The sequence below is a fragment of the Jaculus jaculus genome, chromosome 11 (genome assembly GCF_020740685.1).
Source record: "Jaculus jaculus isolate mJacJac1 chromosome 11, mJacJac1.mat.Y.cur, whole genome shotgun sequence".
Taxonomy (NCBI): Eukaryota; Metazoa; Chordata; class Mammalia; order Rodentia; family Dipodidae; genus Jaculus; species Jaculus jaculus.
This window is the reverse complement of record NC_059112.1, coordinates 97,071,317-97,086,323: the sequence shown is the minus strand read 5'-3', so window position 1 is coordinate 97,086,323 and position 15,007 is coordinate 97,071,317. Positions and strand designations below refer to the sequence as shown.

The window sequence follows — 15,007 nt, the reverse complement described above, 5'->3', positions numbered from 1 at the left end:
AATATGATAAGACACTGGAGTGGGCAGAGAAGGCAGGGGATGGTGATCTTGTGATGGAAGCATGCATGGTTGCCCCAAGAAAACTGTCTGGCAATGGAGTTCAGATGAAGGGGAAGAGGAGATAATAGAGATGGATAGAGGGATGTCGGGATGCTGGTGAGATAATGGGACAGGAGTGGTATGACATGAGCAGGGCATCAGGTGAGGACGTGAATGGGACAGGGTGGGGGGGGTGTTCTGGGGTGGGAGGTCACAGCCCACAAAGAGGACCTGACTGTGGCGCCAAAGCACTTGCAGCATGGGAACTCAACCCATCCCACACCCTCACCGCAGCCAGGCAGGTTAATCTGTTTATTTGTTTCAAAACAAAACGAGACATCTTTGAGACGATTGTTCATCACAGTTAAAAGCTTTTTGGGATTTGTAGCCAGATCATCACATCATGGAGGACTAGACGTGAGAGCTCGGGCACTGTTCGGGCAGGGCTTGGCTGCCTGGGCCATCTCCTTCCTCCTCTTTGCTCCGCTGCTGTTCCCACGCTGCCACACCGCCCAGACGAGAGCGCAGCCAGCCCCAGCCTGCTCAGCCTGGTTGTCCAGAGTGAGGACACGATACAGTTCTGGAAAGCTTCTGCGGTGACGGCCTGGCGCAGTCAGTGCTCAAGAGACCCCCCGCAGGAGGGGTCCTAATGTGTCCACAAAGGAGGCGGTGGGTGAAGGACCAAGGCCTGACGTCCTCAGAATGATTACAAGGCCCTAAATACTCTTCACCCAGTAGGGCTCACCCCTTCCACACCCTCCTGGGCCAGAGGGTGGAAATACCGATGTCATCATCGCTCATGCTTAATGTTGGCTTCACTTGGCTCCAGCGTGACCTCACTGCCACTCCTGGGGCCTTCCTTCCTGCTCCAGTCCTTTTCCATGTAAAACTCAGCAAGCACAGGGCAATGTTCAGAAGCCACTCCACCCCAGGACCAGTTATCCGGGATCCAAGGGTTTGTGAGGCCTTCTCTCACGACAGCCCAGTGACCTGAAAGCAGAGTGAAGAGACCCAGAAATGAGGGCAGGGAATGGCCACCAACTGCTCACCTGTGTGCCAGGGTGCCCTTGCAGCCTGCCTCGGCGAGCTGGCGCACCTGCACAAACAAAGGCTCTTACCCAGCTTCCTTTGCCATATACATAACAGCAATTCAGTGACTCAGGTAGGAAAGGACCCAGAGTTCAGTCTTACTCGGCCACACGCAGCACATACTCTGACCTCCTCCTGGTCTGTGTATTGCTACCACTCTGACAAGCAAACTAAGTATCTTAAGTTAATATTTTTTTTTTAAGTACTGGAGATTAAAATTAAGGCCTCACATATGCTAGGCAAGCACTCAACAAGTACATTGCACCTCCATCCCCAAATAAGCATGTGACAAAGGGGGTCTGATGCCTCCCAAGATTGTCCACAGTGAAAGACACATTACACAAGGCAAAATTCATTAAAGAGGGCAGACAGATTCTTTCTAGAGAAAGGATAAAAAGCAAACCCTATGGAAGTTATGAGAAGAAGGTGTATTTTTTTATAAACTTTATTATTTATTTATTCATTTGGGGAAGAGAGAGGCGGAGAAAGAGAGAGAAAGAGGGAGAGAGAGAATGGGTGCACAAGGGCCTCTAGCCACTGAAAACAAACATGCGCCCCCTTGTGTATCTGACTTACATGGGTCCTGGGGAACTGAACCGAGGCAAATACCTTCACCACTAAGCCATGCCTCCAACCCTAAATAAGTTTTTTTTGTTTTTATTTTTTTGTTTTTTTTTTGAGGTAGGGTCTCACTCTAGCTCAGGCTGACCTGGAATTCACTATGTAGTCTCAGCATAGTCTCAAACTCACAGCAATCCTCCTACCTCTGCCTACCGAATGGGATTAAAGGCATGCACCACCATGCCTGGTTTACAGCTCTGTACCCCAGCTTCTAGAACTAAAGGAGGGGACACATGGAAATGATGGCTTAGATTCACTTTATGCTGACCCATGCCTTCTGCAGGCGCCTTCCAGGGAACCCAGCAGGCTACAGCTGCCTCTACCCCTGGACTCGGGAGCACATCTAAAACCTGCATCTCACCTGGTTTGATACTGTCCAGCCCCTGAGGCCCACACAGCCCCACAGAAAACCAGTGTCCGGGACAAGAATGTGCTGGCAACATGCTCCTTACTAGAAATTCCAAGTCCTAAGGATCTGGACCATGATTACATGTCAAATTCTCACAAGGGACTTAGGAATTGCAACTTTTCTCACTTGTCTTGCTGTTGTACATTTCTGCAACACTGGGGCTTCATAAAGCTGCAGCCAAGATTTAACACTGCTGTTCTCTTTAATCAAAAGACCCCGATGCTGGGCTGGGGATGAAACTCAGTGGGAGAGTCTTGCCTAGAGGAAGTGAGGCCCCCGGGTCCATCGCCAGTACACACGCACACACGCATGCATGCACGCACACACACACCCCTACTGTCCTTCCATAGTGCCATCTACTAACTCAGAATGTTACTGTCTTCTTACAGGGGGAGGAGGGTGGCTGCTTTTCTAGCCTGAGGATTATCCACTGTTCAGTGTGCTTTGTGGAGCTCCAAGAACTTCTCCCAGCCTCTTATGATACTGTGTGCTACGCCTTGGTTCCTAAACATTCCCCCAGAACTCATGTGTTGAAGGCTTGGTCTGAAGCTGATGGCACTATCAGTAAGTAGATGGTGGAACGTTTAGGAGGCAGGACCTAACTGGAGAACGACTGGGTGCAAGTCCCTGCAGGGCTACTGGGAACCCCTCTTCTCTCCCTCCCTCCCTACCTGTCGCCCTCCCGACCTCTCTCCATCTCTGGCCACACTGAGCTTTCCTTGACCATGTATCTCCACTATGTTGTGCTGCCTCAACACAGGCCTGAAAGCAGACCGACCACGTGACCGCACACAGAAGACCTCTGAAACTGCAAGCCAAAGCAAACCTCTGCCTCCCAGGCTGACTAACCTAGGTGTTCTTATCCAAGTGATATAAAACTAACGACACATTACGTGACATGTCTCCTCATCCCTAACAGTGTGTTGGTCCACAACACAGTACTTGGACATTTGACAGATGCTTTGCTGAGTGAAGATCTGGTATCCTTAAAGTCCAACTGACTGCTGACTGACTGCAGGCAACAACAACCAGGTTTGCTTGGGACATGCCTGGTTTGCCCTCGTCATGTGTGAGAGGGTACCTTTTAATTATTTGTCACATTTCCTTCACTGTTAGAAATGTCTCTGATTAGATGGTAATTGCATGACCATTAACTAAACTGTAACCTCTTAAGTACCCACAGAAGTGGGAAGGGAAAGATAAAATCTGTCACTTCAGGGTCTGGAGATGGCTTAGTGGTTAAGATGCTTGCCTGCAAAGCCTAAGGACCCAGGTTCGACTCCCCAGATCCCACATAAGCCAGACACACTGGGTAACACATGTGCAGGGCCGCACATGCACACCAGGGGGCACTTTTGTTTGAGTTCGATTGCAGTGGCTAGAGGCCCTGGCGTGCCAATTTTTTCTCTCTCACTCCCTCTCTTGCTCATACTCTCACTCTCTCTCATAAAGAAAAGGCCAGTCTGCTGGGCTGGAGAGATGGCTTAGTGGTCACGTGCTTGCCTGTGAAGCCTAAGGACCCCGGTTTGAGGCTAGATTCCCTAGGGCCCACGTTAGCCAGATGCACAAGGGGGCGCACGCGTCTGGAGTTTGTTTGCAATGGCTGGAGGCCCTGGCACACGCCCATTCTCTCTCTCTCTTCCCCCTCCCTCCCTCCTCCTCTCTCTGTCACTCTCAAAAACAAAAATAAAAAAAACAGAAAGAAAACCTGTCATCACTTCAGATGTGTTCTTGTCCCTGGCCCACCCCTACACAGGGAGAGCAGGAGTAAGCCTTAATCCTACCTGTGAACACCTTCTTTAAGCTTCTACTGATCCAGATGTTGTCCACAGACTTGGAGCCTTGGGGATTCCTGGTGCTGATGTTGGTGAAGGTGTGTGCTGGGATCAAGTGCTGGAATTTTTCTCTCCTTAGGATGTCATAGTCACTACTATCTGGCCCTTGGCCAAAATCTCCTAAAATAACAACATCTTTTTCTCCTGGAAGTAGAAGAAATAAAATCAGGAAGTAAAGAACAGGTGAGAGAAACAAAACCTTCACAAGGGCTCAGATGCCTATGAAAGATGGGCACTATGATTCCCTGATTGGAGCCTCCAAGTTAGGACCAGATCATTCACTGTAACCCATTTCGACATCATTTACGTTGTTGCTCAGTTTCCCAGCTGGGAGCTCTTCCAGTTGGCACCTGTCTCATTTGACATCTACCCACGTGTCCTCCATCCGGGTGCTTTCACACTCCATGACCTACCAACGTGCTGCAGGATCACCCTGCATACCTCACGAGTCCTTCAATTAGCCACATCAGCGTAAAGCCCTGGCTCCTGCTCTCCGAGAAGGTGCTGGAAAGTGAGAGCTGGGTCCCACACATGCTTGTTATATCTCTTCTTCATATAGGGTACTAATGGTTTCCTCACTGAGTTACAGGGAATCCGCATATACCAAGAGAGTGCTAATCCTTTGTAATAGACAGGAACTGTGTTCTGCAACCTTCTCCCAGAGTGACTGCAAGCGCAGTCAACTGTTTTGTTTCAGATAGCACAGGCTGGCCTTGAACCTCATGACCTCAGCCTCTAGAATTGGGATTGTAAGCATGCACCATCACACTTTTTTTCCCCTAGTACTAGAGATAGAACCTAGTACATAACAGACAAGGGCTCTACCACTGAGCTATGTCCCCAAACGTCACCTTACTTTTTACTTTGAAACAGGATCTCACTAAGCTGTCCAGGCTAGCTAAGAACTCCATCTATAAGCTAAGTCGATCTTGAATGTGCAATCCTCTTGCCTTTGCCTCCCAAAATAGCTCGGAGGAAGAGTGGCTATACCGTTATTGAAAATGAAACAAAACTCTGCAAGTAGCATGTCTGAGAATGCCGGTTCTTGCCCCAGCCCTAGGAGAAAACAGCTGAACAGCACTGAGATGAAAACTGGCCTTTGTCATCTCTCAGTTTGGGGACCTTAGGCAAGGCCTCCAGCCTGTCACATGGGGAGAACTCTACATTTCCTGCTAGGTGTGGTCAGGATTCGAGGCAACTGGAGAAGCTGCTATAGCAGGGGAGATCACACACGCAGCTCAGACCTCCTTTCCTTGGAATCACCTGAGCCGTATTCAACAAGGTCTGCCTGAGAAACACCTCCAGACGTTGCTTCTCTGGGTTCAAGTGAAGGCTAGAAAAGCGACGGCAGTGCCCAAGGAGCAAGGCTGTCCTTCTGAAGTGTTTTAGACATTTCTCCCACAGCCAACCAGAAATGGAATAGTTAGGAAGTAAAGTGAGTAGGAATTCTGAAAGAACAATGGCTTCCAGCCAGGTTCTGCTGGGCTCCCGTGGATAGAGGTTAACCTTTCTTGTGCAGCGTGCACTTGAGGGAAGCCCCTGGGCCCCATGGAGTGGTATTTCTGTCACACTCTGCAAGCGGCCTTTAAGGAAAGCAGATCATAAACAAAACCATAAACCTGAGAGCTTCAGCAAAATCGTCCTTGGTCTGCACACACTTTAATCACAACAGCTAAAGGGAAAGAAATCTCACTTAAAATGACATAAAAGGCCAGCAGAGGGCACTGTGTGCTGCATGTGGCGCTCTTTGAAGGACAGATGAACAAAGGCTGCTCGATCTGGGTGAGCCGGAACTATCTTGGGAAATCAATTCCAACTTCCAACAAGAAAGCCAACACGAGAATGGGAAGGACCACAACTCATCCCTGGCCGGTGCTGAATCCCCGCTGTGTATCTGACAACGGGCAAATTTAAGCAGCATGCCATTCTACGGTTGCCATACGATGAGGCAGGTGCTATCTAAGATGCCCAGGCTTTGAGAAGCTGAATGTTTTGCCCAATGTCATGGAGTTAGTCTTCAAACCCAGGGCTCTTCACTAAGAGCTAGGCTAGAAGGATCCAGAATGTGCGCTGCTGTCCACTGTGACTCAGGAGCACTCAGAGCTGCGCCTGCTACACAGGCAGATACACTCAGTATGTGTTGAACAGACAAGAGAAAGGGGCAGGAGGTCCACCTCGAGATTAAGACAGGTTGATTTTGAGACAAAGCAAAGGCCACCACACTGGGATATCAAGGAACACATAAGGTTCCCAGGCCAAGACAGTTCCCTTAAGAATGGGAACAGAGCTGAGCATGGTGGCGCAGGCCTTTAATCCCAGCACTTGAGAAGGCAGGGGTAGGAGGATCGCTGTGAGATGGAGGCTACTCTGAGACTACATAGTAAATTTCCAGGTCAGCCTGTAAGACCCTACTACAAAAAGCAACAAAAAAAGAAGAAAAAAAAAAAAAAAAAAACACCAAAAACCCAGAATGGGAATGAACTGTAGGATGCAGACCTGAGAAAGTTCCTATGGGAAAGGACAGCTCTGTAGAAGCTGATGTCAAGGGTCAGTCAACCAGCTCTGTGTAGCTTCATGAATGAACACAAAGGTTCTCTTTTTAAGTGGTACATTCAGAGCTCTCACAACTCGTTCTTCCAGTTAAATCTGTGTCAGTGACAACATGGAAGCAGTTTTGCCTCTGAGTGTTTGAGAAGCTCCAAATCTCCTCTTTGACCTCTGGGGTGGGGAGGACAGAAGTTATCTTTCCCTTAGTCCCAGAAGTGAGGGGAGAATGCTCAGGGCTAATTTCTCCAGCGAGTCCCTAGCCTAATAGGGTGCCAGGGACAACTACCAGAATGGATCCCTACAAGGTGCCACCCTACCAGATGCCAACGATGACTAATGTGCTCTAGTTTGTGCGTGCTGGGCTCACAGAGGGAGATCCTGTCCTCAGACCTTGTTAGGTCTGAAGGAAAGTTCCATCAAACACAAGCAGAGGACCTGCTGACCCCAGGGGGAGTGCACACTCCAAACAGGGCAGAGCAGCCTGGTGCTCTGGGGAAAGAAGGCTTTGTCTTAGGAGCGGAAACCTCCTGCTCATTGATTTGCCCTTGTTAAAGGCAGGAACACTTCCTGAATCCCTGGGTCTGAGCTGTCACCAGTTAACAATTAACTGGATATTAGTTACGAACACAGGGACACAGGGAGTATAAGCCACTGTCCCTACCTGGTGGTGTCAAGGCTGAGCCATGCTATGGGTCAACCAATAGCTGCTTAGCAACTTTGACAGTAACCTCTTTGGAATTTTCTGATGAAAACCTGAGCACCGTCTGGATACTGGGGAAAGGGACAGTGGGGTAGAAGGTGTCGGCTCGAGGCTGTCAAGAGAATTGATGGACCAGAATCTTTCTTTTCTGCTTCTGTGTAATGTTTAGGGTAGAGGAGAGTACATATGAAACGCTTATCTAGCCATTCTTTTAACAGGTGACAGACTGGGTGAACCAATTCCTACATGGCTATTTGGTGGACGGGCCTATCAGCTTAAATGCCTCTTCATCTGCTTCCTGGCCAGAGGACTTGTAACCTTGTACAAGAGAGTTCACAGTGTACTATTCACACCAGCCCCAAAGCGAAAGCAACGCAAGTACCTGTGGGCGAGTGGACACATGAACAACAGAATGCTATTCAGCCCCCAAGAAGGTGGAAGGTCAGGCATATGCTATAATGCACTGAACCTAGTAGATAATATGCTGAGTGAAGAAAGCCAGGCACAAGAAGCACAAATACGGCGTGAATCCTCTTACCTAGAGTACACTGCCAATTTCATAGAGGCATGGGCTAGAGAGATGGCTTAGAGGTGAAAGGCATTTGCCAGTGCAGCCTAAGGACCCAGGATTGATTCCCCAGCACCCAGTAAGCCAGATGCACAAGGTGGTGCATGTGTCTGGAGGAATTAATGTACAGTGGCTGAAGGCCCTGGTGCACCCATTCTCTCTCTCTCTCTCCCTATCTCTCTCTGCCTCTTTCTATCTCTCTCTCAAATAAATAAAGTTAAATTTAGATTTAACAAATTCGGAGAAGCAGACATGGTGGCCACCAGGCATGAATGGGAATGGTGAGTTGGTTTAGAGGGGACAGTTTCACCAGAGGAAGGCGAAATGCTCTGAAGATCAATGGTGCTGACAGAGGCGTACACAGTGCAATGTTCTTAATACCACTTCCCGACCATCACACAGTTTTCAACAGTTAAAAAAAAAAAAACCCTTTAAAGTAGCAAGTTGACAGAGACATTTTTATTTTTGTAGCTACATTTCACCAAGTGTCCCACAGCAACGGGGGCAGTTCAACAAGGAAGTCCTAAGAAACTAGGGAACCCTGGTCAGGACTCAAGATACGGAACATTTTTCCACTCCTCCAGATTCAGTCCTTCAGCCAGAGAGGGGCATTGTTCTGAAAACAACAGCAGCAAAAAACCCCAAACCAGCCATATTGACATCACTGTCTTTATAGCCGCGTCAACTTTTCCTTCTAGTAAACTAAGCACAACGCTGTACCTGCCGGCAGAGTGGAGCAATGCAGAGTCGCAGTGTATTTGCAACTCTTCTTGTGGCCCGTCAGCGCGTGTGCAAACCCTGACTCCTGCTATGGGCTTGGTACTTCCCCTGCGTATTCCAGGGAGGGGAGGGCTGTCCCTGGGTCCCATCAGACGGGCCCCTGATTGAAATGGTTGGGTGGCTTGCCTGCGGCCCTACAGGTATTGATGGAGAGGAGATTGAGATCGTGTGTCCCTCATACAAATGCACTGTTTTAACTTGTCACCTCCTGTCACCCTCTCACAAGAACAGGTGAAGATCTTCAGACAGCAGTGCCAGAGAGTTCCACCTAGGATGAGTTGTCACAGAGGAAAAAAAAAAAAATGCCACCACTTATATTTGTTAATATTCTCTCCATCCAAGAGGTGGATAAACCACACAGCTGATCCCCTGAAACTCACTTGAGAGATTTTCAGAGATAAAGGTGGGGCCCATGAGATGCAGGGATGTGTGATCGCCCCTCCCTTGGACCCGTAACTGCTAACCAACGGGAGGCACAGCTGAGCAACGAAATATCGTTCTAGAGGCTCCCACGGACTGACCTGAAGAAGTGTAGCTCAGCCACAGGAAAAGATGACTTCCTACCTTTCAGAGTTTCCTGTAGGGCCAGTGCAAAGCTCAGCAGCCGGTGACCATCAGTGTGATTCTTGCTTGCATTCTCTGGCCCTGGCATGGCCAAAGCTGCCAGCTGAAGGTTAGCCAGGGTCAGGTCATTACTTCCCACCTGAGCAATAGGAAATGAGGCAACAGGGAAAGACTTAGATGCTCATATCTCTTGTACCTATTACATCTAACTCATGAACAGTCTCATGCGTATAGCTGAGAACAACTCGCACACACCCACAGGAGGCGCTGGAGAAACCACACTATTTAGAGGTGTCAGGTTTGCTTGTCTCTTTGTCTAACCTTTTAAGCAGTCAAACGCAAGAGGAATGTGCCTCCCTCTAGCCGCTGATGCAACAGACTTAGGGCCAGCCTGAGGTTCCCTACCCACTCCCCGTTGGGGCCATCTTCTTCTGGAACACACTATGTCCTGATGCTCATCTTAACCTGATTTCATACATGTAAAAACTCAAAGCTGATTCTGGGCAGGAGATGCACCCAGGCCCTGCATCCCCAAGGGTTAGTCTCATTTGTGGGTGTGTCCACGTGTGACAGCTTATCTTCTGGGCCATCGCCACAGTCCTTAGCTGCTCAGGGTTTGGTAATTCTGTCTGTCATAGCAACAAACACTAAACACTGCTAAGGGAGGAAGGGTGTAGGGGAGCCTGTAGGAAGTGGGGATACCGCTCTCATCTTGTAAGTAAGGCCTTAGTTCATCATTACGGCGGCTGCTGTCACAACTACGGAAACTGTGAGGCTGGGACATGCTGCCTGAGCTCTCTGTCCCAGACCACTTGCCCGGCCTAGAATGTGTCCTGGGAGGCAAGAAGCAAAGCGCCAGGCTAGGTGATGATTTGGAACCAACACCCATGATACCATAACATTTTTATTAGCTTACTAAAAAGAAGAAAAAAAACCCACCAGCTTGCTGTTACTTTGTAAGCTAGTTTGACTTTATGATTTTAATAAAAAAAAAGAAAACAACAGTTTGAGCTGGGCGTGGTGGTCCATGCCTTTAGTCCCAGCACTCAGAAGGCAGAAGTAGGTGGATCGCCATGAGTCCAAGGCCACCCTGAGACTACAGAGTGAATTCCAGCTCAGTCTGTGATGCAACAAAACTCTACCTCAAAAAACAACCACCCCCCCCCCTGCCAAAAAAAAAATCAGTTTGAACAGAGGTACCCTGCATGGGTGGCTAATCTATTCCCAGAAACCATATGTTATGAAGTGAGAGTCCTGATGTCAGAAATGGGCTGCCTCTTGTTGAGCTGCTGGTCATGGGTGCCTCTGAGGCCTTCCAAAGTAACTCTGCTTTTGCTTGCCTACCGGAAGTAGATGATAAGACCCTATTGCTAAAAGTACCACATGCCCTGATAACGGGACTAAAGAAATCAATCTAGGATTGGGCTGGAAGTGTCTCCCCTGCTGCTAACCCCGCTAGTGCCCGGGGTGCTGGGGGGGAAATATCATCAGCTGTCTTACTCAACTGTGGACTCTGAGTGCAACACTATTGACCAATCAGGAAAGATAAGACCACTGGTATTATAGTGGCAAGTTTGTCATGGGGTAACCAACCGCTTTCTGATTGGATCTGAGGCCCGTTTTGCAAGAGCAAATTCATGTCTGGTTCTGCAAACCTGCTCAGTAGCCTCTGGTGGGGGAGATCACAGGCCCTAGTGGGGAAACAACTGCAGTGGCTCAGCTCAATGGACATGACACTCTCATCACAATGTCTTCTAAACAATTATGCTCATGCCCATAGATGAGTGCTACTGGGAGCTTTGGTCAGAGAGGCTTCCTTTTGCAGGGGCAGAGGGAACTGCAGAGAGTCATAACTGGTCAAAGTGCTGAGAATCAGTGACGGTTGAATGCTCAGCACTGAATGGGACAACTACATCCCCCCCCCCCAACACTCAAGGAACACCATGGAAGAAGGGGCAGAAAGAACGCAAGAGCTGAAGGAAGGTGGGGAAGTGGTGTGCAACACGGCCTTCTGGGCAGCAGCTGTGAGTGCCTGTTCAAATCCTGCACGAGATGCCTGTTCAAATCCTGCACGAGATGCCTGTTCAAATCCTGCACGAGACTGGGCCCGTGGACCTCCTGCACGGACGGGGAGGGATCTACAAGCCGTGAATGGTGGCTGGGGAAGGAGACATCTTCTTCAGTGGTGTGCCCATGCTCCTTCAAACAAACCCTCACTCATGCTCTGTACGAGACACTGTAATAAACCCAGTGGGTCACCAAGAAGTAAAGTGAGCAAACTGGGAGGAACAGGACCAGCGGGACCAGGAGGAGGACAAGAAAGGGTGACATGGGACTGAACATGATCAAACTATATAAAATATATCATGTACATGTGTGAAAATGCCATAACCAAATCCATTATTGTGTATAACAATGCTGTTTTGTATGTTAACAAGAGTGTTTTTTTTTAAATTTTTTAAAAAGATTTTTATTTATTTATTTATTTGAGAGTGTCAGAGAGAGAAAGGCAGATAGAGAGCGAGAGACAGAATGGGCGCACCAGGGCCTCCAGCCTCTGCAAACGAACTCCAGACGCGTGCGCCCCCTTGTGCATCTGGCTAACGTGGGTCCTGGGGAATCGAGCCTCAAACTGGGGTCCTTAGGCTTCACAGGCAAGCGCTTAACCACTAAGCCATCTCTCCAGCTCAAGAGTTGTTTTTTTTTTTTTCTTTTAAGTACTAGACAGGGCTGGAGAGATTGCTCAGTGGTGACAAGCAATTGTTTGCCTGCTTTTGTAAACCTGCTGGCCCAAGTCTGATTCCTCATTATCCATGTCACGCTGGACACAAAAGGACATGCACATCTGTAATCCCAATGTGCCACCAGCAGTGGAAGGTGGGGTCAGCAGAATCCAGAAACCCGTAGACCAGCTACACCGGCACACACGCAGCAGCAGAAAATCAAGAAGGGACACCCCACCACAAGGGAAAGTGGGAGGAGAGGACAGACACCTCAAGGTTGTCCTCAGACGTAAGTGCACCACGGCGTACGTGTGTGTGTGGTGCACACGCGTGCACACACACTCGCCTGGTACTCATCCACACATGCAGATGCGCACATAGGATAATAATAATGATGATAACAATAAAATACCAGGCGTGTAGCCCACTTCTGTAGCCCCACCTTGGGAACCTGAGGCAGGAAGATTGAGTTGCAGGCCAGCCTGGCCTACACAGTGAGGCTCCTTCTCAAAACCGAACAAAAAATCCACCACCAACAAAAATCACCAGCATGCCTTTTAGCGGCACTCACTGGTTCTGGATTCTGCTCCAATCACCCAAAGTCAAAATGTGCAGTGCTCAGAGAGATTGGGAAGGTTAAAGATGATATTTTTTTGTTTTTTGCTTTTTTTGAGGTAGGGTCTCAGTCTGGTCCAGGCTGACCTGGAATTCACTATGTAGTCTCAGGGTGGCCTCAAACTCACAATGATCTTCCTACCTCTGCCTCCCTAGTGTTGGAATTAAAGACGTGCGCCACCAAGTCCTGCTTAAAGATGATTTTTTAACAACTCACACACTAGCATGCTGCATACGTGCAGGCAGAAAGAACCACATCTACATCACAGGCAGGTAGATGAGAGGGAAATCTCCATACGTACCACAGCAGATACAGTATGTGAACACACACCTCTGTGGCTCTAAGGGAGAGGGGCGGGGCATGGGTCTACAGGCCCCTTGACAGCAGCTGTCACCACAGCCTCCTGCCAGGGATAAACAGTGCTAAACTGAGGGGTGACTGTCAGCCTCTAGAGCTGCTGGAGAGTACAAAGAAAGAAAAAAAAGAACAAGTCGCAGTGTCCAGCAGGGGGCGGGCTTACTTAACTCTGTCTGACCTGGGAATTCATCTTGGTTAAGAACCATGGAGTCATGTTCGCTGATGGCCAGTGTGGTGAGCTGGCTTCTCCGTCCTGCTGCCCAGCTTCTGGGGGTACACTCTCCAGAGGCATGCAGAGCACAGCAGAAAGACAGCACGTACAGCCACCTGCCCAGCTCCACGGTTCTTAACCAAGATGGCTGAGATGCAGCACTCTAATGGGAGAGGGCATATCTGCAGAGGCCAGTGACCAGGACCCAGCTGCTCTGCCCAGAACTTCTCCTGAATCCAACAACCCCTCAATGGGCCCTGAATCCCTGATGTCCAAAGAAGCAGGTCTGAGAGGCAACTGAGCAGGAAGGGTTCCACAGACCAGTTCTGCTCAATCTAGAGAGTCAGACATGCTGGATCCACCATTTAACACCCAGCAGGCAGAAGGACTGCTCAAGGTGGTAATTATAAATAGTCTGGGTAGCCAGGTGTGGTGACGCATGCCTTTAATCCCAGCCCTCGGGAGGTAGAGGTAGGAGGATCACCGTGAGTTCGAGGCCACCCTGAGACTCCATAGTGAATTCCAGGTCAGCCTGGGCTAGAATGAGACCCTATCTCGAAAAACCAAACAACAACAAAAAATGTCTGGGTCCACTCCCAGAAGTTTTATCTGTCTGGGCCCTAATTTTAAGAAAGGTGAATCTGATGTATGTCAGGTTTGGAACAGATCACCTATTCTTCCTCCTTTCCTTCCATCTATCCATCCATCCATCCATCCATTTATCCATCTTTTTTTTTTCCTTTTTTTTAGACTAGATCTTACTATATTGCCCAAGGTGGACTTGAACTCCTGGATCCAAGGGATCCTCTGCCACAGCCTCTGCTAGCTAGGACTGCAGATCTGCCCAAGTCCTTTTTGGGGGGGGGGAGGGGGGATGTTTTCAAGGTAGGATCTCACTCTAGCCCAGTCTGACCTGGAATTCACTATGTAGTCTCAGGGTGGCCTCAAACTCACAGTGATCCTCCTACCTCTGCTTCCCGAGTGCTGGGATTAAAGGCGTGCGCCACCACGCCCGGCTCTAAGTACTTTTTGCCACATATAAGATGTGCTCTGTGGAGGTAAGTCCCTCAAGATTCCCTCAGGTTCCTCTCCATTTCTGCCCTGAATGTTCTCCTGCCCAAAAAGCCCTTGGAGTGTGTGACCTGACCCTAAGAGGAAAAAAAAAAAATGAATAAGGTAAAAGGATTCTCTAGAAGGAACTGGATCACACAGATGACGTGGAATAGGTACCTTGAATCTGGCGAGGTATGGGCTGGGACTGATGGACCTTCCGTGCCCATTGCTGGGTGAGCCGTCCTGCCCAATCACATCTCTGAGCTCCACTCCGGCCACTGTGTCCCACAGGAAGCCCAGGTACCCAGTTCCCTGCAATGGAGATGGAGAATGGGTCCTGAGCAAGGTCCTGATTCTATATGGTATCACCCAGCAAGGGATAAGAGGGGGAAAGGCCAGACAGCAGCAGTGGAATCTGCCTCAGGGTCCCCAAGAAGGAAGAGCCTTGGGCTAGAATTCTAAAGACTAGACACGTTTCTCCTTAGCTCATTTCAGCCCAGGGTGGATGCATGCTGACGCACTGTTTGCTGCAGGTCTGTTTCCAAAAACGGGCTTACATATGACCAACTATATAATGCATTACTATATACTTTTAATCCAGTCTACATCTATGATTTAAGTCCAAACTCAGTATCAATCACATAAATACAATTCACATGTTTGCTAAGCAGTTAGAGTTAAAAAAAAAAACCCTGCATTTATCAGAAAATTATGTAAAGATAAGTTTTTCTACTCAGGAGTAATTATAAGTATTTTTAAAAACTTAAGACCCAGCCGATAAGACTGAGTTTATATGCAGAGGGGTTCTCATACCTATCAGGGTGATGAATAGTTCAAAGTCAAAAATCTGCTGGAAATGTCAACAGGGTACTTCAATGTGACTAAGTTTCACAGG

At 48.8% G+C, this 15,007-nt stretch overlaps 1 protein-coding gene across 1 annotated transcript in view; it reads right to left on the bottom strand.

Annotated features, from left to right (window-relative positions):
• Positions 1–337: 337 nt before the first annotated feature.
• Positions 338–15,007, bottom strand: part of Eepd1 (endonuclease/exonuclease/phosphatase family domain containing 1) — a 134,314-nt gene continuing 119,644 nt past the window's right edge. Inside the window, exons 4-7 of the mRNA XM_004652289.2 lie at positions 14,290–14,424; positions 9,153–9,291; positions 3,943–4,137; positions 338–1,029 (exon numbers count right to left, since the gene is read on the bottom strand). Of these exons, the coding sequence (XP_004652346.1) occupies positions 830–1,029; positions 3,943–4,137; positions 9,153–9,291; positions 14,290–14,424 (669 nt within the window). The 3' untranslated portion in view covers positions 338–829. The remainder of the gene's footprint in view (positions 1,030–3,942; positions 4,138–9,152; positions 9,292–14,289; positions 14,425–15,007) is intronic.